General features: G+C 40.0%; 1 protein-coding gene across 3 annotated transcripts in view; it reads left to right on the top strand.

The window, feature by feature from the left end:
- ESR1 (estrogen receptor 1) overlaps positions 1–25,095 on the top strand; it is a 288,931-nt gene that overhangs the window by 105,300 nt on the left and 158,536 nt on the right. For all 3 annotated transcript variants that reach the window (XM_036414430.2, XM_036414427.2, XM_036414428.2), the window contains exon 3: positions 17,574–17,764. In XM_036414430.2, the coding sequence (XP_036270323.1) occupies positions 17,574–17,764 (191 nt within the window). The remainder of the gene's footprint in view (positions 1–17,573; positions 17,765–25,095) is intronic.

The following is a 25,095-nucleotide window of genomic DNA, read 5'->3' as shown; positions in this document are numbered from 1 at the left end:
TATACTTAACGAAGTGTTCCCATGATATTTCCAGTGCCCACCTGGCACCAGACATAGTCCTGGGGATGCAAATACAGCAGAGGAAACAGTCGATAACATTGTAATGATATAGGGATCTGTAAGAGGCTTTTGCCCTACCATCTGCATTCTGATGGCACGTGGCAGGCAGGTGGTGCAAAAACACAGAAAGGATGATTAGGTCAGCGGCAGCCTCTTCTAAGTCAATATTTCTCTTGGAAGATGATCATTTTAACCATCTCAGAGTTTAGGCTAAAACTTCCTAATTGGCACTACACGGAGAGCCACAGCAGGTAGTCAGAAAGTGAAAAAGACCAGTTAAAGCCACAGCCTCCTGGTACTATGCCAGATAGTACTTACCCGTGACCTTAACGAAGTGAATCAGAAGGTGCATTCATCTTTTATCGCCCAGGTAATTTTAGTAAATGGGTGTTTGATGCAATATCTCCTTGGCCCAAGTGTTAATGCGCCTTCAAAATTGCCTACTTTTGTCCAATACAGACATTTATCTCTTGATGAGGAAAACATGGCTAAGCTTGTGATCATTAACCTTCCCACTGTCCTGAGCTCAACTCTGAGATCTCTGCAGGACTGAGGTATCTCGGAGCCTTCTCTTAAAGGCACCATGTTTCAGATTGCCAAGTAAAATATAGGATGCCCAGGAAAATTTGAATACCAGGTAAAAAGCAAAACATTTTTTTTTTTTTATAGAATAAGTATGTCCCATGTGATATAATACTAAAGAATTCTTTGTTGTTTATCTGAAATTCAATTTAACTGGGCACCTTGTATTTTTTTATTGGTTAGCCCTAACTATGTTACCTCACTGTTAACTGTTTTTTTTAACTGGGCATCTTGTATCAATATTTTTATGTGGCAGCCCTAACTTGTTACCTCACTGTTAACTGTTTCTTTCTTTTTTTAGTTTTTTTTTTAAATGTGTTTTTATTTTTGGGGCTTGAAGGTTATCTTTTATGGCTTCCCCCTCCAGCTAGTACATAGATGCCTGCCTGTCTTTTCCTACTGGGAATGGGAACATGCCACTGTAGAATTTGCATGTTCATTTTTGCCATCATTACTGATTATAATTCAGGACCTAGCTTTAAAGGAAACTCAGGAAGACCTAGCTGTTCATTCTATTATCTGAAAAGACAGGCAATGGAAGCACAAGGGGAAATACTACAATAGAATATTACAATATAACAATTCTGCATGAGGAGAAAATACAGGAGTCAAATCTAGTCAAAGACCTGGGCCCCAGGACTATTAATTAGGAAGCTTTTCTATGTAATACAGTGAGTGCTACAGAAATTACACGTTTCTTGGTTGTTTTGGGGGGAATTCTCTTATTTTTGCGGCATTATTGGATTTCAGAAAATAGTTTCGAAGAATGCTTCTCTGAAATGCTTCCTAAAGGGTAAGTGATTGAGAAGAAAAGTACAACTCCGCCCCTGGGAAAACATTAAACAGATCTGCACTCCTTCTACCTTGAGTTTGCAGCACATTGGCCTGGCCAAGCTGAGAGCGGAGAGCCTGGGCTTGGCCATGATGGCTTGGGAGACAGCGTCTCACATGAGGGGCCAGGATGCATGGCTACAGGGGGGCTAGTAGGAAGGGCGTGTTTTATGGGGGGGATTTCCCCTGCATGGACACAGGGGGTTTGTAAAGAAATCAAGGTGTGAGCTCTAGCTGGTTTGGCTCAGTGAATAGAGCATCGGCCTGTGGACCGTAGGGTCCCATGTTCTATTCCGGTCAAGGGCACGCACCTTGGTTGTAGGCTCTTCCCTGGCCTAGGCCCAGACCCTGGTTGGGGCACGTATAGGAGGCAACCAATTGATGTGCTTCTCTCACATCAATATTTCTTTTTGTCTCTCCCTCTCTCTCTAAAAATCAATGGAAAAATATCCTTGGATGAGAATTAGAAAACAAACAGAAATCAAAGTGTGAAAAGGAGATGCCCAGCAGTCAGTGGGATAAGGAGAGGCTCTCATCTTCTGAGCACGGGTGGGCCCGATAGCTATACGTGTGTAAGAAACACTCCGAGGTCTTTTTGGTGAGGCCATGGCAAATGAAGTGTGAGCGAGAATTCCCAAGTCAGTGGAAATATTTCCTTTTCCTCAGTTCTAACCCCAGGACAGTGAAGAATTCCGAGTCACACTCCAAGGCCCAGTGGGAGGGGAGAGTTGGAGCAAGGCTAGACGTGTGTTCTCCAGGGCCCTCAGACTCTTAGGAAGCTTGTTGTTTCCACGGGGGACAGCTGAGGCCACAGGCTGACGGCTGAGTGATTTTGCCCCAATTGGATGTGAGCCAGATGTGAGCAGAGCACTGGCGATGGGAAGGTAGTGAATCGGAGGTCGGTTTGGTTGATTGTTTTTGGCTTCAAACCATCCTTACACCCTGCACATCTACATCAGGAGAATTAGGAAGAGTATTTCAGAGTTAAATATAAAAGTTATAAATACCAAGGCCAACTCTTGTGGGAAGATAGAGTAAGTGGAATAGAGACTGGGAATCTAAGTTCTTATCCCCAGAGATTCCAGGTTGCCTCTGTCTCCACTGTCTAGACACAACCATCGGAGGATACTGTCTAGAAACAAGAGGAAGCTGTGGAGGCTGCTGCCCAGAAGTGAGAGGAAGCCGTGCAGATGCAGAGGCTGGAACTGGCCAGTCTGTGCTGGGAGGCCTGGGACACGGATGTTTCCAGAGAATAGCGAGGCACCTGTTTCTGTCTGTTTATTTTCCTTTCTCAGTTTTTATTCATTACACTCTCAATATTAGCTAGTTTTAAAAATCATCTGAAAATGACTCTCATGATATACTTATAATTTACAACCTTTAAAAAAATATGTTTTATTGATTTTTTACAGAGAGGAAAGGAGAGGGATAGAGAGTTAGAAACATTGATGTGAGAGAAACATTGATAGCTGCCTCCTGCACACTCCCCACTGGGTATGTACCCACAACCATGGTACATGCCCTTGATCAGAATCAAACCAGGGACCCTTAAGTCTACAGATCGACCCTCTATCCACTGAGCCAGACTGGTTAGCCTACAACCTTTTTAAAATTTTTTATTGTGATAATATACCAATCTTGGGAAGATTTAAAAATATATTTTTGTGTGTGGTTTTTACAGAAAGAGAAAGGGAGAGGGAGAAATATTGGCGGGAGAGCAAAACATTGACCACTTCTCACGTATTGCCTACAGGGTATCCAGCCCCAAACCTGGGCAAAAGCCCTGACCAGGAATCAAAATGACAACCTTTCAGTACATGAGACACTGCCCAACCAACTGAGCCACACTATCCAGGGCTCTGGCAGATTTTATGGCCAATTCATTCTGGAGAGTTGTTGTGACTCTGGAACCCTAGCCCTGATGTTCTTCTGGGGGGTTGGGGTACCAGTAGTTTGAATTCTGTAAGGGGGCCACTGTAAAAATGAAGCAATGGACCAGGCCTTTACTGAGCTGTCTGTAATCCTTGGATTTGGTCATTAAGAGTGTCACTATGTTTTAGAGGGTGCGGATGGCTGCAGGCTGGGTCATTCATCACACTGGCTGATGAGGTCATTGATGCGGTGGAGTATTAGGTCAGCTCAGGATCTGGTAGGTGTCCTGGGTACTTGAGACTCCGGCTTTAGAAAAGGCTGACTTTCTGATGATCACATTGGACCATTAATCTAAGAAATAATTGAAGTCACTGTTTGGCAATATGGTTTTGTGATCAATGCACCCTACTGACATGCTGTTACCTTATTCTATTGATGTTGTAAAATGGCCACCTAGGTTCACTGGATGGCTGACTCTGTTCGTTCGTTCATTTGTCCATTCATTCATTCAACAAATATTTATTGGCCAGCTTCTCTATGTCAGGCACTGTACTAGGCACTGTGAATAGACCTATGATCAAATCAGACAAATTGATAAAGATCTCATTGCTAAGGTGATCTTTAAGAAGAAGATTTGAAACAGGGAAGGGTCCAATGAGGATATGCCAGTGCAAAAAATTTCAGGATGTGTTCACAGCACTGAAAAGGCCCTGAAGCTGGGGCATGCTGGAGTGTGAGGCCAGACTGACTGGAGTGAAGGAAGAAGGTGGAGGTGAGTATGGAGAGGAGTGTAGGGGTCAGAGTGAGTGGGGCCCTTGAAGGCCATGATTAGGATGCTGGCTTTCCCTTCAAAGGAGTTGGAGACTAGTAGAGGGTTTTGAAGAGAGAAATGACCTAATCTGACTTTATATTGTGAAAGTTTTCAAATCTTAACAGAAATGAAGTGGTTTAATGACCCTTCATGTACTTACCACCCAATTTTGATAATGATTATTTTTATTTGTAGATGTTTTCATGTTCAATTCTAAAGGACGAAGACTTTTTAAAACACAACCACATTATTACTATCATATTTTAAAAGTTAAGACCTTTAAAAAAAATATCAAGAATTTGATAGGTACTTTGAAGGTGAAGTGATGAATTTCCTGACAGTTGTGATGTAGCATGTGAGAGAGGAGTCAAGGATTGGATAATAATTAAACTCCTTTTCACTGTCATACATTCATTGGAAGATTACTCATACACACTTCAAAGTAATCTTTAAAGACTAACATTAACATCTGGATTCGGGATTTTTAGTTTCTTTTTAGAAGCATTATTCAATGCCACAAATTCTCCAGCTAACTAAAATATTATATAAATAAAGTATTTCAAATGAGGCTAAGTGGCATAAGAGGTGCTGACATGTTAAGTAACTTATTCTAGAGTTCCTTAGATAGTAGGAATTACAGATAGTAGGAACAATAGAATTCTGGCAAACTGAAAGTGACTTACCCACACTCGTGACTTCTTTTGCTCTATTGTCTCTTCTTGTCTATGGGAAATCTGGGCAGGCAGTTGGGTATACGTCAAGGTATGTTAATTATTCCAAAGACTATCATGGTGCTAGTTTCATACAATTCAACTGAATGGAATTCAATTTAAATAAATTCAAAAGATTTGCCGGCTGCCTCTGACATATTAGATGTTGCTCACAAGGTTTCACAGTCTAACAGGCATGAAACATGTGTGACCATTCTTTGCAATGCAGTGTGAAGGGAGGAGGGTTGTGAGAACTTGTGGTACAGGTGTAGAGGTAGCGAAGTAGAGAAGCTGAGTCTGAGAGCAATTAGGATTTCTCTCAGTGGCTGAGCATGGGCATTGTTGGCAGGACACAGCTTGAGCAAAGGCAGGAAGGCAGCAAAGGCAGGGCAGGTATGGGGTGTGCACAGACCTGGCTGCTGGAGTACAAAGTACTGGAAGGTGATTGAAGGAGAAGCAGGAGATGAGTTTGGAGAAAGTGGTCAAGAAGCTCCAGAGAGCATTCTGTATATGTTACCCTCAGCCAAAGGGATAATAATAATAGCACATCAAACTCCCAAACTCCCTGTGTGACACAGAAGCACTGCCCATGATGGGGTTATCACACACCAACCCAATCGTTTCTCCATGAAATCTATAGTGTTCATATCCCATGTGCTCCAGCGACACAATCTGCTTTGTCGTTTCTACACCCCAGGTGATTCACGGGGCCTTCTGAAAAGTTAGCAATATTTTTTATTTATTGCATCAGCAGCCAAAGAATCGGTTGCTTTTGAGCTTGTTTTCTGTTAGGTGGATAAGAAAAATGAAAGAAAATAAAATAAAAGTAACTCCGAAGATTAAGTTTTAACTTCCACATTTAAGTGAACCCTTAGTACATACCCAGAGGTGTTAACATTTCTCGTCACTGATTATGTTTGAAAATTTGGCCTTACCATAGATGAAGTTGTTCTGTGCAAGAGAACTTTTTAAAACCTGATCCAGATGGGTTCCTATCCAGACTTGCTCATCTGCTCTGAAACTCTGTCCAGCCATGTATGCTGCTAGGGCAGTGCCGCAGTCCATGAATTTCAGCTTACTATGTTTTTGATATCTCAGCTGTATTTTCTTCTATTCAAGTTCCCACTTCAATCATTGTGTTTTTTTAAAAAATATATTATTATTATTATTATTATTATTATTTACATTAGTGAGAGGAAGAAAGAGGGATAGAGAGTTAGAAACATCGATGAGAGAGAAACATCGACCAGCTGCCTCCTGCACACCCCCTACTGGGGATGTGCCCGAAACCAAGGTACATGCCCTTGACCGGAATCGAACCTGGGACTTCTCAGTCTGCAGGCCTATGCTCTCTCCACTGAGCCAAACCGGTTTCAGCTCCATCATTGTTGATAGAGCTCAGTGAACTAAGGAAATGCCAAGCGTGCAGAAGTACCTTCCCTCTTTTCTTTGTCTATTTCTTGCCTCCCTTCCTTCTAGTTTTCTTTTTCTTCTGGTTTTCTCATGCTTCATACAGAGAAGTGGTACTTGGGTGGCAAGTTACTTTAGCACTGATGGCTCCCGCTGATGGAGGGTGCTCGTCATCTTGAACTGGTTATGATGACAGACTTACATGCTGTAGAGTAAATGCCACCTCTTCCCCACTCATCCTTTATGCACTTTATTACTCTTGGGAAAGAGTTTTAAAAATTGTCTGTGCTCTCACGAGACCTAGCTGGCTACAGATGCTATTGTGGGTTGCGGGGGTCACACATACGAAGAGCTGGAAAGGAATTTAGAAAACATAGCTGAGAGTTGTCATTTTTGCAGAGAAGAAACCGAGACCCAGAGGGTGGGTGACTTACTTAAGCCAGGCAGCTGTTATTGGCAGCTTTTTGCCTAGAACCCGGGAGTTCTGACTCACTCTAGAACTTTCCCAGCACAGCTCCCTTCCTCCCTTGTTTGATCCCGCAGCCCGTCACAGCTGCAGCAGTGTGCTCCCTAATGGCCTACAGGTTCCCAAATGCTTTTTGCAAGTAAACATTTCCATTTGCAAATCTGAATGTGTTTGTGTGGAGCTTTTATGCGATGACATGTTGTCCTTATCTCTCGAGTAGGATCATAAACTGGGTGATTTATGAATCGCACTTAAAAGCAGACCAGAGGCCAGTGTTGGAGCAGGAGTGGTTTTGGTATTTGGAGCTCAGCCTGCAGTGCTTTTTACAAAACGCTCAAGTCTTTCTCCTTGAGTTCTGTGTGCTTGGGGTAGAGGCTGCCTTTTTTGTTCTGTCCGCTCCCCTGTCCCCCTTTTTATTCCTTCCCCATCTGTCCTTTGTTCTAGGATGCCAGTCAGTAGATGCTAATGCAATGCTGTTGAGCGAATGAATGTGTTTCTTAACATTTCTGCATAGGAGTCAATTATTGTATTATCCTCCTACCCTTGTGTCATATTTTCTGTGGAAATTAGACTAGAGATGATACTTGCTTCATGAAGGTGTGGTGTCAAACCACAGCTCCCTCTTTTGTGCGATCCATGTGCCTCGTGGTTTCTGGGCTTCTTGTCCTCACCGCCCATTAGCACTTGTAGCAGATTGGTTTGTAGAGAAAGGGAAGGTGATGAAACCCCAATCAGGTCATTTGATTACACATTATTAACTGATAAAAGGTAAAAAGATGTTGACTAAATGGCATTGTTTAGGGAGCTTGATGCCAGGCTCTTCTTGGTTCCCATTAGTGTAGAGATTCAATACTTGCTTGTATTTTGGGGTGAAGATAGTTTTGTTAAGTGGGCGGGAAAGCCTCTTGACATTTAAGGGGAGCCTTGAGTTTTCAATGAGGAATGCTGGTGTCCTTTGTGCATAAAAAATGACAGAATTCTCCAAGAGGAACATTAATAACACATAATTTTCTATTGGTTTGTGAAGTTACAATAGGTAAGTCCTGTAATCATATTTTTAGGAAATATTCAAACTTTCATCAAGCCATTTTCCAGTATGACTGTCTGCCTCATTAAGTCCATTTCCTGGAACTCAACAGCATTCTCATCCTTTGCACTAGAGATTGAATTACCATTTTCCCCTCCAAAAAGTATTATTGGCCTTGTAATAAATAACTGTAGGCAGTTCCTGATGGGATTACTATTGATGAGGGATAAAGTCTCAAGTAAGGACTCTGTTCCCAGATGTGACATATTCTGCCCTTGACCTCAGATGCCTTTGGGTGGAGTTTTTGAGGATTTCATTTTCTGATGAGAGCATGGGCTCGGGGCCAGACTGTCTGAGTCCTTAAGTTCACAATTTCTTGATTGTTGAGTTATCTAATCTTTATGTACCTTGGTTACCTCATTTCTCAAATAACTGCAGTAATCATACAGTACTGCTTAGAGTCATTTTGAGGATTAAATGAGTTAGTTACATATAAAGCACTTAAAATAGTGCTGCCACAACCATCAATTTAGTGTGAAAGTTTGCTTGCCTACTCCCTCAGCTCCTTTTATCTCGTTAGACCAAAGGTCACGCTGGGTTTTCCAGAAGTCCAGGGTTGTGGTCTGAACTTTGGCAGAAGCTGAAATAGCAGCTGTAACTCTCTCCCTGGGTAATTTTGTGACACTGTGTTGAGCTGCATCTATCATCATTTTTTGGAAGAAGCTTTCTTTTGCACCTCTCAGGCAAGAACATTGCCTGCCTCTCCATATTGAGTAGGAGAAAAAAAAATTAGACCCATTAAAGAGATAAAATAAGGCAAGACATAAATAAAGTTTTCAGATAAGCAGTGTAAAGGAGCTGTCGTCTTTAATTTCCAAAAGAGCTGAAAGTACTATTTTTGTCATTCAGAAAAAATTTTTAACTTGCCAAGCAGAATCTAACTATAACATGCTTTACAGGGTTGCCTCAAACTGGCCCAGGAGTCATTTAACTTGAGTTATTCTAAGAATGAGATTCAGGGTTTTTCCTTTCTAGACTACCATTTTAGGTCAACTTGTCCACTCTTTTTATGAACATCTATTTACTGCCTGGAAAATAAATGGAGATTATATTAAAATCCAAATACAAAATTATATTGAGAGTAGAAATACCCACAGATAAATACTGGCATAGTCATGAACCACTTAAATCTTTATGCCCACTTAAACATTGATATTTAGCCCTAGCCAGTTTGCTCAATGGTTATACCATTGACCCATAGACCATGGGTTCAAGTCCCAGTCAAGGACATGTACCTCAGTTGCATGTTCAATCACCAGTCCTGGTTGAGGCTCATGTGGGAAGCAACCAATTAATGTGTCTCTCTCACCCCTCTCTCTCTCTCTCTTTCTCTCTCTCTCTCTCTCTGCCACCTCTTCTCCCTCCCTTTCATTCTCTAAAGATCAATGGAAAAAATATGATCCAGTAAAGATTAAAAAAATAAAAAAATACCCCTCCCACATTGATACTTAAAGTAGAGAGAGGTACACAAGAAAATACACTCAGATTGGCTTGGACATTTGTACATACACAACCATCATCGGTGACTTCACAGCTTGATACAGTATTCTTTTATTGTAATAGATTCAGATATGCCTCTTGCAAAGTTATGATTAATTCTTTATTGATTAATTTATCCAGTAAGTATTTATTGGCCACCAGATGCTTTGGGGGTGATAAAAAATGCTTAAAATATTGAAGAGTTTACATCTTAGTTGCGAGAACAAGACATACAATATAGAACATATAATATTTAAAAATATATTTTATTGATTTTTTATAGAGAAGAAGAGAGAGGGATTGAGAGTTAGAAACATTGATGAGAGAGAACATTGATCAGCTTCTTCCTGCACACTCCCCACTGGGTATATGCCCACAACCAAGGTACATGCCCTTGACTGGAATTGAACCTGGGACCCTTGAGTCTGCAGGAGGATGCTTTATCTACTGAGCCAAACCGGTTAGGGCTGGAACATATAATTTTACTCACTTAAAAATCAGCTATGGAATACTTTCCATTTGTCAGTACTGTGCTGAAAACTGGGAAGCAAAGGTAACTATAACAGTAGCTTAGGAGAGTCTGCTTTTCTCCTCTAAGCTGGAGGGTCTTAGTCTGAAAGTCATTTGGGGAGACCATTCATGGACTTCAGGAGGCACAAAGTACCTTAAAGATTTAAAGGAAAATCTGCACATCTTTAATAGGTATTTCTTGATGTCAAAGATGATCAGAAGCTCTATCATAGATGTTGAAGAGACATGAAGGATTGCACGCAGGAGTCCATTCTGCTCTTGCTTTAGGGTGGAGGATGGGCTTGTGATGTGGGAAGGCATGGCGTTGGGAAGACTTTTGAGAAGACTCACCATGTCTTGTAGTTATTCAGATGGCAAATATTTATTCATCACTTAACTATGCATCCAACTGTGCTTTGTAAGGAGCTGGGAGACCACAGTCCCAGCTGTGGTGGAGGTTGTGGTGTATGGGGTCAGATAGATACTTGAACAGAGCACAGCAAAATGTGAGTCCATTGCATCCATCATTTATTTATGCACTTGTTTATTTAACCACTTTTCTATGCCAGGCTTTCTTCAGGGTGCTGGGGGAATGAAGCTTATACTCTAGTGGGGAAGACACACAATAAAACAAACAATTAAAATGTTTCAATGTCAGGGAACAGTGAGAGCTATAAAGAAAAAACAAAAATGCTAACCAGTATAAGATGGTGAGGATTTAAACACTTTTCTCGCTCTCAGAACATAGGAAATTCCAAGGGTCTGAGGAGCTGTGTGTAAGAAACAGGGATAAAGACCAAATATTTATGTCTTATTATACACCACAGTACCACAGGGCGTGAAAGACCTCTGCTTCAGTAGAGGCAGTTCAGGGTGTATCTAACCTACTTCAGGGAGGTCAGCAAAGCTCCCTGGAGGAAATTCAGTTTCAAACTGGAAGATTAATAGGAATTATTCAGACGTGAGAAAGGGTGTTCCAGGCAGAGAGAAGAGTATGCTTGAAAGCCTCAGGTGAACTCTAGGGCCATAGGACCCAAATGGGTATGCAGGAGTGGAAGCAGGCTTCTGGGGAAAGATACTGAGTTTGGTTTGGCACACACTCAGTTTGAGGTTTCTTTGGGTTATTCTAGAGGTCCTCCAGAGTGGGTAATTACATCTAGGTCTGATGTTCAGGGGAGGTGAGTGGGATGGCAGTTGCGTGTTGCCACACCCAGGGCTGGGCTTCCTGCAAAGAGAAAATGTCAGCTGAGGATGGCAGTGGGGCCAAGGGAAGAACCTTGGGCAACAGAGTCATTTGGGAACCTGGTGGAGGAAGAAAACATTGCAAAGGAAACCAGGGTGAGGAGTTGCCAGATAAATATAAGCCAGGGTGTAACTAAGTGTCAGGAGGAGTGGTGAAGACTTTAAGTGGTGTAAGAATCCAAAGTTGAGCCAGAATGAGTTGCTATACTTAAGCCTGTGGGTGATGGGGAGCTGAAGCTTGGTTATATACGATAGATGAGATGAGTATGGGTGATGGGAGGCAGTCACTGACTATCTTGGGAGCATAGTACAAGCAATTCTCAGGGTGGATTTGTTAAAATTTTGCTTAGGGAGCTACAAAGAAACTAATACTGATTAGAGCAAGGAATTCAAGAATTTGGGCTTAATTCTTTCTATGTTCATGTTTTTTTGTTTGTTTGTTTGTCTTTTAAAACTTGAGTTCTCCTGGTTTAGAACTCTCCTAAAATTGTAGGCAGAAGTTTGAGAGTGTGTTTTATGTGTGTTTTCTAGAAAAGGTAGTTTTAGTGTTTCACAGTATTCTCAAACTGGTCCATAATTCCGCCCCTCCCCCCAAAAAAGGTAATGATACACAGATACATTAAGAAGTAATTGAATGACCAATGTTGTATTTTATGATGACTCTCTTGGCAGTGGCTGGCAAGATGGGTTTGAGGAATGATGGGGGAGGGAGCAGGAGACTAATTCTAGTAATTCAGATATGGAGTATTGATCTCTTAGGCAAAAATGATGAAAATAATGGATTCAAAGAAGAATAGGCATAGTGTTTTGAAGAAATAATTGACTAAATTTGATGATGGGTTAGATGTAGGAGGTACATTTAGCAAATATTTATCAAGGATCTATTGGTTTTGGTTAAAATTGGAAGCAAATGAGGCATGGTCCTTGACTTTGTGGAATTCACTGTTTATTAGAGGGAATATATTTGTCAATAATCACTCAAATAGAGGACTAGAAAACATGGTAAGTGCCATAAAGAGAAGGTGTAGGAAACTTTGCGTGAACATAACTTTGAGGACTGCCTTTTGTGAGTAAGTCTCTTGTAATTATACTGCATTTCTGTTGGTTCTTTTAATTTGATTTTATAAAAAAATATTTCCTCTAGAAACCAAGGCTCTTAAAATTTTTTAAAATGCTTGGTCAATCAGGAGAATATGCTTTTGAATGGCTGGTACTATGATTTATGGTTGGAAAAACAACAGTATTTAATTATGTTGAGCTTCAAACTTACCCTTTGATTAATGGAAATCTTTCAGGCAAATACTTTTTATTATGGTCTGCTTTTACTTGGTCCAAGAAGTGTTCACTCTCAAGATTCAATTTGAATGCCTTCAGACATCTCTTAATCATATTAAATCTGTGATATCAGCGGGGCATCCATTTGGAAATGTTTAGAAGTCCACTGATGTAATGAAAAGGGAACTAAATTGAGCCAGTTGAGTTTCCAGTTCTCATAGGGGCAGTGATGTTGAGTTTTGTCTGATCTTTTATGCTCTGTCATCTTTTTTCTCCCCTATCATTGCTCTGTTCTTCACCTCTGTGTGCCTCAGAGTGTTAACTCGTGGATACAAAGCATCTCTCCATTTCTTGCTTAAGTTTCTGCTTTAGTTCTTTTTAGAGAATCTTTAAAGGTATCTGTAAGGCTGAATAACATCTAATCTCTTAATATAAAGCTTGGTAAACTAGTTAACCTCTTTGCGGAGTCTTATGAAAAACTACCCAGGATGAAGACCTATAAAGATTCAGTGAAAAACTGATGAGAAGTTTGCAAGATGTTATAGCAATATGGCTAAAGAATTAGTTCAATCTACACTTAAAATAAAGGACTAGGGGTATAGTTAGGGTTTCTGAAGCTTCTTATTGGGAAGGCAGGTCCTGAAGACCTTAAGAACATGAAAATGAAAGTAGTTAATTTGGTCCTATAAAAATTAGGAGAAAGCAAAGGGCCTCTGAGGCTGGGTGGGAGAAAGAAATATTGCCCTAATATGATATAAGCTCTTTCTACTAAAGAGACGTGAAGCCCTAAATGGCAGGTCTAGGACAGGTGCACTAGGTGCACTCAGGCCTGGAGAGGTAGAGGACAGTAGAAAGAGATGAGTCCAGGACTCCTAAAGGCTTATGGCTGGGGATTGATCTGACCACAGGTGACTTGCTCTGAGTCCAGATATGATCACCCTACACTTTGTTCCTTTCTAGGACAGATATTAGGCCAACTCAGTCTGCATTGTGAGGACACAGATCTTTGTCTAGAGGCAGTTGTGCCAAATTAGCTTGGCCTAATGGTTACTCAAGACAACCTGAAATTTCAAGGTCTCACAGGGCTCTGCAACCAATGAGAATATCTCACTGCCTTTTAGCTTGATCTGGATGATAGTCATCTTGGTCACTTGCACTTTGGGAGTCTTCATTGAGAAGGGTGTGGCTAACATGACACGGACAATGTTAGGCACATGAATTTCCAAGTGGGATAACAAAAGTTGTTTCATGGAGAGGAAATATGACCTGTGTAATTTCTCTTTCCTTTTTGGATGCCTTCTGAGTTTTAGGCCCTATGTCTGCAGTGGAGTTTTAGTATTCCAGGGCCATCTCAAAGATATAGCGAAGACAAAAGGCATTGCAAACGTCTCCACTAGATCTGGGGAACATGGTGTTTTCTATTATATCTCTCACCAATACTTTAAACCATTTATTTATTTATTTATTTATTTATTTATTTATTTATTTTTGCATATTTTATTCATTTTTTTGCCCCCCTCCCTTCCTCCCTCCCACACATCCCCTCCCTCCCCAGAGTTTTATGTCCATTGGTTGTATTTATATGCATGTATACAAGTCCTTCGGTTGATGTATTATCTCCCCCAGATCCTCCTCCCCTCCCCGCTGAAATTTGACAATCTGCTTGTTGCTTTACTGTCTCTATATCTATCTTTTGGTTCATCAGTTTATAATGATCTTTATTATCCACAAATGAGTCTCACCAATACTTTAAAGAACAATATTTCCTTATTCCATTTATACTGTGACATTATTATTTTATTGGTTCAATTGTTGATTAATTCATTTGATATCAAAATTTATTGGGACCTATTGTGGACGAGGCACTATGCTGTGAACACTGGGAGTTTTATTATTACTTTTATTTATTTTTTCAGTTATTTATTTATTTTTTATTGTTTGAAGCATTACAAATAGTAGTACATATGTCTCCTTTTTTCCCTCCTTGATCTCCCCCCAGCCTCCCCTACACCTCAGCATATGCCTTCACCTGCCCCTCCCCCCAACACTGGGGGTTTTACAGATAAATAAGGCACAAGGAACTTAGCAGATAGTAACCAATAGAATGTACAATTGAAGGAGTAGAGTAGCAAGTTGCAGAAAGTGAACAGAAATCTGCTATTGGGTTTAGAACAGAGATAAATTATTTTGAGTGGGTGGGGATTGCAACTGGCTAGAAGAGAGGAATTTATGGAAAAGGTGATCTTAAATTGCAGCAGTCACCTCACATCCATTAGGATGGCTACTATTAAAAAGCAGAATAAAACACAAAAAATAATGGCTGCAGAGAAATTGGAGCCCTTGGAAATGGGGGAGTCAAATAGTGCAGCCATTATGGAAAACAATATGGCAGTTCTCAAAAAATTAAAAATATAATTTACCTTATCTAGCCATTCCACTTTTGGGTCTATATAGCCACAAAAATAGGTCTCATAGACATATTTGAACATCCATGTTCATAGCAACATTAATCACAAAAGGAAAAGATAGAAGCAACCCAAGTCCATAGCGGGATGAACGGACAAACAAAATGTGGTATGTGCATACATTGGAATATTATTCAGCCTTAAAATGAAAGGAAATTCTGAAATGTATTGCAACATGGAATGACCTTGAGGACATAATACTAAGTGAAATAAGTCAGTCACAAGAAGACAAATATTATGTGATTCCACTTACACGAGTACTTAGTCTAGACAACTGCATAGAGACAGAAAGTACAATGGTGGTTGCCAGGGACTTGTGGGTTGAGGAAATGAAGAAAATGAGGACTTTTTAATGGGTATAGAATTTCAGTTTTGTTAGATGGAAAAGTTATAAAGATTGGTTGTGCTCTAAAAATAATAAATTTTATGTTATCTTAACCACAATTTTAGAAAATGCAGTATTTTATCATGCGGGAGTGGGTGAAAGATACCTGAAATCTTGGAAATTTTGCCAATGCATATACTATTCACTCACTCATTCATTAATTCAATAATCATGTATTAAATACCTGTTATGTGCTGGACCTTGAGCTGCATACCGGGGTTACAATACTTACTAAGATTTATAAAACACTGAATCTGTCAATGTCATGCTTGCTAACCACCCTCTCCACCCCCCAAAGCACTAAGCTTGTATAGTTAAATATTCACAGCTGCTTTCTACTGACTTGAATCATGCATAAGAAATTAGTAAACAAACAGTAAAAAGATTTGAAGTTCTTGGGAATAGGAAGGAGTTGGACAGCTTGGTAATGAAATGTAGAGACACGGGCCAAAGAATATAAACTAGACTTGAAAATGGCAAGTCAGTGCTCTCTAAGGACATTGAAAAATAAAGGACTCCTATTTGAGGCTGCCAACCTAAGAGCTAAGTCATTTAGAATGGGGAAAAATGGCAAAGGCAGTCACACTCAACCCAAGAAACCGGTACTTGGTGAATTTTATGGCAAGGGCAGTTTGAGAACCATCAGTACAAATTTGTGGACAATATTAACAAGTGAGAAGGGCAGAGAAGGGCTATACAATTCGAGCTGAAAGGGAAGACAGGACTTACGAAGGGGAGGGCCAGTGATGGTCACTGTGGTCTGTTATTTGGCTGTGGGCTAGAAGCAGGAAGCATGAGCTTCCTTAACCTAAAGACCCTGGAAGCTCTATCTTTAATTCATTTTATCTCATCCTAGGTTTCTTTCTTTTCTTTTCTTTTCTTTTTTAATTTTATAGGAACCTTTACTCCATCTATTCTGCCAACATCTTTCTATTTCTCTCACTCTTTTTCCTCCCCCCACCCCCTTACATCCTGGAACATTCTATTTATTCATTTAAATATCTATTGAATAACAATTATATAACAGGCACTATGCTGGGCTCTAGACATTATGACCCCAGTTTTCCTATGTCACATTTGGTTGCACATAACAAATCCTGGATTGCTATAATTTCTGCTCCTATACCGCTTAATTCAAAGTTAGTTTCATCTACTCATTCTCTTACCTTTGTCTCTCAGTCTTCAAGGTATCTTCATTGGGGCTGTTCCTTCTACCTGTGCTTTCAACCCCATCTGCTCTACTTTTCCCCTCTGTGTACCCTCAACCATTTCCGTTCTGCTGACCCATTCTTTCAATCTACATGAGACCTTCTCAGGTCTCTTCCATCCTAAGATTCCTTGTTTGTTTTTATATTCTTTAGCAACCACCCTATCTTTCCCTTCCCACTCTCATTGAGTTCTCAAAGGAATGGCCTTCACTCCTTTTCATTTCCTTATATTCCATCCAGTTTTCCACCCACTGGATGGATTTTCACTTGTGACCACACTATCCCCAAAACTTGCTAAGTGTTCTCTTTGTCAAATCCAACTTCCCTCTATCAGTCCTTGTTTTATTGGATTTTCTGTCCCATTTGGTGATATTGATCACTCTCTTCTTCAGTTTTCTACTTCCTTAAAACTTTTTACTCCTCTATTTACTTGGTTCTCACTTTTCTTTCTGGGATATGCTTTCTTCACAAAACCTTTGAAGGTTGATGCAATCATCCATGTTCTGCTTTCTTCTTTCTGCATGTTCATACAGAGGAGTGCTGAATAATCGCTAATATCCTCAAATAATAGTCGAGTTACAAAAGCCGATACCTAGGGTTACATGGTAACAATGGCATCAAATCTGGTTTATATTTCTACACATGTGCTATGTTTGCAGCAGTTCATTGGAGTTGCAGATGTCTCAGCTGTTTGATGCTTCGTCTCTATTTCCTAAAGACCCTTCGTGTGATCTGGAATTGGAATAAGCTTTGGTCTCTAATGGTGCTGAGTTAATTGTGAATCCCTGAAGAAAAAAAAAAAAAAAAAAAAACCCCAATGAATAAGTCTATTAGAAACCAGCTAATTCATTTTGTCATTTTCTGGATAATATATTCCGGTGTAGGCAGCTCGTTTTTTAAACAAGTTTGCAATAGACAATTTCCCCTCAAGGTTAATATAATAGGCAAACACCTTTTGCTGCAGCAGACAGCAAGAGATAAGAAAGATTAGCTTACATTATGATTCATTATTTCAAAATGTCAGAATAAAGTGGATCTGCTGCAGCAACCCGGCTTCTCATACTTAGAGGAGAGAGTACATGTTTTGCTTTTCTAATGTTAATGGATTTACTCTTCTCTCTCTCTCTCTCTCTCTCTCTCTCTCTCTCTCTCTCTCTCTCTCTCTCTCTCTCTCTCACAGGCCAAATTCAGATAATCGGCGCCAGAGTGGCAGAGAGAGATTGACCAGCAGCGGTGACAAGGGCAGCTTGGCTGTGGAGTCTGCCAAGGAGACGCGCTACTGTGCAGTCTGCAATGACTATGCTTCAGGCTACCATTATGGAGTCTGGTCCTGCGAGGGCTGTAAGGCTTTCTTCAAGAGAAGTATTCAAGGTAACAGTGTGTTGAAAATAACAAATTCTATTTTGAGTCCTAAGATGAGAATCAATAGAGGAAGGAAGACATATTACCAGCCACTTGCACAAAATCCTAAAACCCAGTAGATCCCCTGGAGCCTTTTTAGAAATATGGAGAAGAGATAGGAGCTCAGAGAAGCTGCCATTGATTTCTTATGCTTCTTCCATTTGGCAAGATCCAGAGAGTCTTGACCACAGGATTTCAGTAACTGGGGCTTAGAGTGATTGGGGGATGGCTGGTGGAGGTGTATGTGTTGCTGGCAACTAGGCTGACAGGATACAGTGTGATATTAATTGGCTATCCATAGATACCTCTCCACTTGGGCTTGTTCCAAATGAGTTTCTGTTCTGATCTTTGCTCAAACCAATACTAACATAACCACATGTTATTTAGCTGATACTAACTTAACTTAGAAAAATTATATTTATATTTTGGTTAGGTTAGTATTAGTCTTTTAAGGCTCTTCTTCCAGCTTTGTTATCTCAATAGATAACATGACCTTTGCTAAAATGAGAAGAACCAGTACCTGGTGACTTGCCATAGGGTCAAGCACCTATCATGCTGTACTCAACGGTTACTAAGTTTCTCGCTGTCACATTTCCTTTGCCTGTGGGCTGTGGTCCTCTTCTTGTATATAGTTTACCAAATACAGCTTCTCTGATGTGCTGCCCGCTGCATTTTATCTCTACTCTAGGAGTGTTTATTTGCATTTAAAGGCTACCCTGGGGGAAGCTGTAATCACTTTTACTACATAAACTATCCATGCTAAAGATCCTTTTCTTACCAGGAACAGAGCTCTGACAGCAGTGTGGACTAACTGCATCGCTTTTTGTCTTAACAGTGGAGCATTTTTCTCTGTTCTGCCTCCTTTACCTTTCCAGCTTAAGCAAATTTAGTATATAAATACTAGGAATATTTTAGATGGAGTTCCTCATCTGCTGTAATTTCTCTGTTGCCCTGATATGGATGAAAGCTGGGGGTGGGTGGAGGAGGGATGAGAGACACTATTTTTCCTTCCATTGCTAGGAGGATGGACTTTATTTATTTATTTATTTATTTATTTATTTATTCATTTAGCTGTTCATATCTAATTGAGTAGTATGTGAGGTCAAGTTGGTCCTTTTAAAAGCATTTTTTTTTTGACAATTATTACTTTCAATATCTTATAAAATACTGTAAGACTTGGGCTTTTTTCTTGGATTTTAATAAAATTACTGATATTTTCTGATAGTTTTTGTTTTACATATATAAACAAGTATACTAATATATATATATATTTAAAAATACATATGTATGCTTGTATATTGATATATACAAAAACATGTATACATATGTGTAGATAACAATGTATTATTTAGCTGTCACTATCTTGATTTAAAAAAAATACATTTATATTTTGGTTTAGGTTAGTATAAGCCCTTTAAAGTTCTTTGCCACTGTTCATTTGATTTAATATAATCTAAAATATCTTTATGTTCTCCAAGTATTTAATCTGGTAGTGAAAAATCATTTGACAGAAGTAGGGTTGGTTGGTAGGTTCAACTATAAAATTGGCATTAACTCAAATTTAAATGAGTTTTAAGTTGTTTTAAATGAGATGAATATGAGTCAAAATTCTAGAAGAAGCCTAGAAACCAGGTAGAATTTTTAGCTCCTAGAAACATGATGTTCACTCACTCATTTAGTTGTTCATCAGTTCAAAGCACTGGGCAAGGCCTTGTAGAGACACTTGTAGGACAGACACGGTCCTTACCCTCATAGAGCTTACAAAGAAACTGGCAATTAGCTTGCAGTGTGACACATTCCAGGGTGAGGGTGAGCGCAGGTTCTTCCAGGAGTCCAAACTTCACCCGGTCCTCATGGGGGTGGAGTCAAGCTCGGAGAAGGTGTCCTGATTTAACATGAGGCCTGAAGGATGAGGCAAGTGACGAAAGTGAAGGAGGGGATTGGTGTTCAGTCACAGGAATGAGCAGAGGAACAAAGTCCAGGAGGTAAAATAGAGTTTGGGGAGTTCTGTGAATAAAAATTAACTTTTTTTTTTTTTTTTACTATTAGGTTAAACAAAGACATTTCTGGGCCATGTGTTTATTCTTACACTATGTAAAAACAAAGCCTTTATTTTCTTTTTACTTAAATGATTTGTCCATGTACTTGATTTCTTTGTGCATATAAGAGGAGCATACCAGAGCGAGTTTGATGGGTTTTAGTCCCATTTTCTCATCATAGCCTTGAAAACTTGCAACTAAAAAGTTTTTCTGAACTTCCCTGGCTCTTTATAAATTACACTGCTCCTCAAGCCTAGTTGAGGACAGTGAAGGGTCTGGCATGCAGGTAGGAAGTTCTGAAGATGTCATAGCTCTCCCTGTTTTTCTTGTTACTTAAGAAAAAAGCTTAGAAGTGAGTATCCATCAGATTACTCTAGTGCTCTAAGTGTTTCAGCTGAAGAGGTAAAGTGTTTGACTTGAAAGCATACAAATTTCCATCCACTACTTGGTGTATAAACCTGATTACTCAAGAAATTGAGTAATGGCCTCCAGTGGAACATGCTTTTTTCCACCCTTAAATGTCAAGTATACTGCTTAAGGGAGGGGGTGAAATTGGATAGTCTATGACTATATTAATCATTGCAGGTGGAGAAGCTGTGTCTGTTAAGATGTGTTGTGGGCAGAGACTCTTGGAAGAGTTATATAAGCAGATTTGGTTCAGTGGCCAGATACAACTTTGAGTATTATTCCAAGAAAAATGATTCCACTGAGAACACTGCTTATTGCATATTATTTCAAATGGTCATGAGGCACAGCGCAGGCTCAAACCTATATATATATATATATCCCTCACTATGCTGCCACGTCATATAATCTCTCTCTCTAAGATGTATATATAATAGAAGATGCTTAGATCAAACAGACATGGTTAAAACAGGTGTTGGCTGAAAGGTTAGCTAAGTTCAGGAGGACATGGTGTCAGGGTGGGGTCTGGTTATGGTTCACTGTAGTAGGGGCTTTAAGTCCAACAAAGATAAATGTCAGCCTGATCGGCTGGGCCTTCGAAGGCATCAGGGTGAGACATCCAGCACCCTGGATAGCTCCTTCAATAGCTGCCCAGGGTAAGAGAGGCTTATTCCTGAAGCAATTTAGGCCATTCAGCTGGCTTCATTCACTTTGCCGAGCGTTATTAAAAGAGAATCTAGCTCCTTTATGCTTAAGGACTCACCCTTGCTCAGCCATGATGGATTAGGTTTTACGTTTAGTTTCCCATTTCTAGTCACCTTCTGGATTGACATGCATGCTCATGAATGGAAGAGGCCAGAGGATAGGGAAAAGTGGAGGCTGCTCTGTCATTACAGAACTATTTTATCTCAGAAGTTCTTTCAGAGATATGTCTCAAAAATTGAGAGCCTGGTAATATGTGCACACAAAAATATGAAATCTTTGGTCTCCGCATTCTACATGTGCCCCCTATAGTCTGCTCTCCATTCAATGGTGGGACAGATCTGTTATTCAAGTCATAAGGTCTTGCAGTTGAAACTCTCACTGCACTTAAAGTCCAGATTGTTTTCTATGGTTTAAAATACTACACATGATCTTACATGTGCTTACTCATCCTCCTCTCCCTCCAGACACACTGGTCTTCCTCTTACCGCAGTGCACCAACCTGTTCCTTCCTTGAGACCTTCATACATGTGCTTCTCTTTTTCCTTTTGCTTGCAACACATGCATCTTGGCTGACTTCCTGTCATTCAGATCTCTGCCAAAGATCACTTACTCAGAGAAGTTTTCCCTAAAACTTCTATTTCCCTTCTATTTCATAGGAAATAAGAACTTTGGAAAAGAATTCCAGAAACATGAAGTAGCATAAACTAAGTAGTATTCAGTGGAAATTGAGTAAATTATCCGTGAGAGAAGAGGGGACTTAACTGTCCTCTCTCTGCCTCTTTATGTTCCCTCTTCAGTTCTCTACCATAAGCATTCACTAGCATCTATAATCTCTGCTCCTCTCACTTTCTCATTTTCTCTATCTAGTGTCCCAGGCAATCTCATACATATGTGTTTATGGGTTGAATTGTCTCCTTTCCCATACCCAAATATACTGAAGTCCTAACTCCCCCGGACCTCAGAATGTGGAAATTGAGTAATTGCAGATGTAATTAGCTCATATGAAGTCATAATTAAATATGACTAATAATATCCTTATATGAAGAGGAAAATTTGGGCATAGAGATTGGGAGAAGGATGCCCTAAGATGACGGAGAGGGAGACTGGAATGCTGTAGCAGGAGGCCAATGAACCCCAAGGATTGCTGGTCAACCACCAGAATCCAGAAAGAGGCAAGGAAGGGTTATTCCCTACAAGTTTTAAAGGGAGTGGGCCCTGCTGACACCTTAATTTCAAACTTTTTGCCTCTAGAACTGTGTGTCAATATTTGATGCTGTTCAAGTTACTCATTTGTGGTACTTTGTAATGACAGCCCTAGGGTGCAATATTTACGACCTAAAGTGTTAGGGCTATGCAAACATCTCTCAGATCTAGATCCTGCTCCAACCTTGCTTTTAGTGAGTCCTGTGTGTCTTCAGCGGACACTAGCTACTTCTCCTAGCTACTGCTTATATCAGTTCCCACACCATTCCTTCAGGTGCTCACACTTAACACTTGGAGTCAGTCATTTTATCTTTGCACTTTGGCAGTCCTGCTGTTTCCCATTGGTACCATTGTGTATTTCTGTTGAGTCTGTCTCTTAAATGTCTGTCTATCCAATTCCCATTCCTCAGAGTTAACCCCATTAACTTTCACCAGAATCATCCAATAATTTAATTCCCCCCTTTGTCTTCTTCTTTTAAGCCAGGGCGGGGAACATCCAGTCCGCAAAATTATTTGGTCTGGCACTGCCAAGGCATTAGGGGGGACCTAATAAAATGTTTGATCAAATATAACAGGCTAATTTTTAAGTTGATAATTTTGTATGGTGCATGAATGATATTATAAATATCCAAAATGGCCCTTGGCAGAAAAAAGGTTCCCCATTCCTGATTTAAGTCATTTGCTTCTTTGTTTTTCCTTCTTCAATGCCAGACTTCTCACTGTCAGTCTTTTAACATTCTTAAGCAAATCTCTAATCATGTCAATACTTTGTACAGAATCCTTTCATGGCCCCAGCGAACCACAGAATGATCCTTAGACCACTGTTCAAAGAGTTCCTCAATCTCACTTTAGACGGTCTTTCCAGTTGTTTTAAAGTAACTGTTTCAACTGCTGAAGTAAATTCTTTCTTTAGACTGGACTACTTGCTGTTACCCAAATATGACCATTCCGCTTCTTTGCTGGGAATTTCTTTCCAGATTTACCTATACAATTTCTTCTTTCCCAGTCAAAAGCAACTATCCACAAGCCTTCTCTGATGTCAATGCTGAAGTCTTTCTCTCTCATGGTCCATGTTACTTTGCTCCCATTGCTTAGCATAGCAGGTACTCATATATGGTCTTTACTGATTGGGAGTGCCACAAAGGTAAGGCCCAAGTCAAAGCCTTATAAGCAGCACTCAATGATAAATAACAGGATGAAAGGAATGTGAGGATCCATTTGCTTTTAGTCAACACAAAACCATTTTGTTTATTCAGTCATGAAGATAAACAACAAGGCAGTCTTTAATTAACATTATCTTGCCAGGGGCATAGAGGAAAGAGCAGAGAAGAGAGAGAATAGAAGCATGAAGACTATTTTGGCTAATGTTCAAATATCTTAGAAATACTAAAAATCTGGACTTTTTGGTATTTGTGAACTGGGTGAAAAGGGAGTAAGATGAAGGGCATTATAGAGAAAGAAGCTACAGTACTTTCACATGATTCAGTATGGGATATCTGGAAAACAAATGAATTAAAGAGGTTCAAAAACAGAGAGAGAAGGATGATATCATACTCTGAACTGGGAAGATCAAGAGGAAGGTCAGTTAGAGTGGGGATAGGATGAGTTCAATTCTAGACATACTGAGTTTGACTTGACAGTTGGATAGGGAGATGGAATTATCCAGCAGGTACAGAGACCAAATCAGTACTCTGCAAACAGTTGTGTGTGGGGAGTGGGAGGAGTTGAATCAGTTTCCTCAATTAATTTTAAAGACACAGTACAAAGAATGGCTTAAATACTTCCCAGAGGTTGTCCATTATTAATAATGGAGAAGTAACTCCCCAAACTTCCCCTTGCTTTTCATAATAATAACAGTTCCATGGATCTTATCAAAACCTTATAAAAAATGCTGTTGTTATTAAAAGTGTACATTCAATTCCATTCTAAACAGGAAAATCACAAATTAGCCCAATAGGACCAAACACTGGTCTCCAGGAACTTAATGATTTGAGAGAGAACATGCTGATATCAACATATTAACCTGCACAAATAGTAAACGGCAGGAGCAATTATAAGCATTTTCATAAAAAAAAAAACTGAAAAAAATTTCCCCAAATTATTCATACTGTGGAAGTCCATAGACATCTTTTCTGACCCAGAACTGGCCTAATCTTTCCATTATTTCAATTTTTTACTCCTCATCCTGTGAGAACATGCATGTTGTGCAACAGAGAAATAAAGACTATTGAGGCTGAAGGACAGAAGAGTCTTCTTCCTCCTCCTCCTCCTCCTCCTCCTCCTCCTCCTCCTCCTCCTCCTCCTCCTCCTCCTCCTCCTCCTCTTTCTCCTTCTCCTCCTCCTCCTCCTCCTCCTCCTCCTTCTTCTTCTTTTTCTTCTTCTTCTTTCTTCTCCTCCCTCTCCTCCACCTCTTACTCCTGCTCTATTCCTCCCCCTCTTCTTCTTACCTTGGCCAAGTAATCTTTATCTTGGGGATAATTAAGACAAAATGCATTCAACAAATAAAATCAGGATAGAACCCCATTTCTTGGCAGCTCCTGTGGACATAGCCGAAGCTTTCAGTGGTCTTTAAAAACCATGGCAACAAATGCCTTTGAAAGATAAGCAAGGGTTTCAAATGTTTTTAATCGCTGCTGTTTTCATGCTACCTCTTCAAGCATTCTTCATCATTTTTTGTTATCTGATTGAAATTAAATTTCCAGTTTCCCAACTTAATGGCACTGTCCCCCTCACGAAATTGACGATTTCCATTAAAGTGGTAGCGTACAAGCCCATATATAGTGCTTAAGCTCATCAACGATTCCATTAGAAAGTCTTGCTTATGAGTGGCAATAATTTTGCACAGAAATTATAGGTAGCCTTTAATGGGCACATTTTCAAAGGGCACCGGCTAGCCCTCAGAATAATGTGCTGACTCTATTTTCATAAAACTTACCCCGTGGCCTAATC

The sequence above is a fragment of the Pipistrellus kuhlii genome, unplaced genomic scaffold (genome assembly GCF_014108245.1).
Source record: "Pipistrellus kuhlii isolate mPipKuh1 unplaced genomic scaffold, mPipKuh1.p scaffold_m20_p_5, whole genome shotgun sequence".
Lineage (NCBI taxonomy): Eukaryota > Metazoa > Chordata > Mammalia > Chiroptera > Vespertilionidae > Pipistrellus > Pipistrellus kuhlii.
Note: the sequence above shows the minus strand (reverse complement) of the source record. Positions and strands in the feature narration are given on the sequence as shown.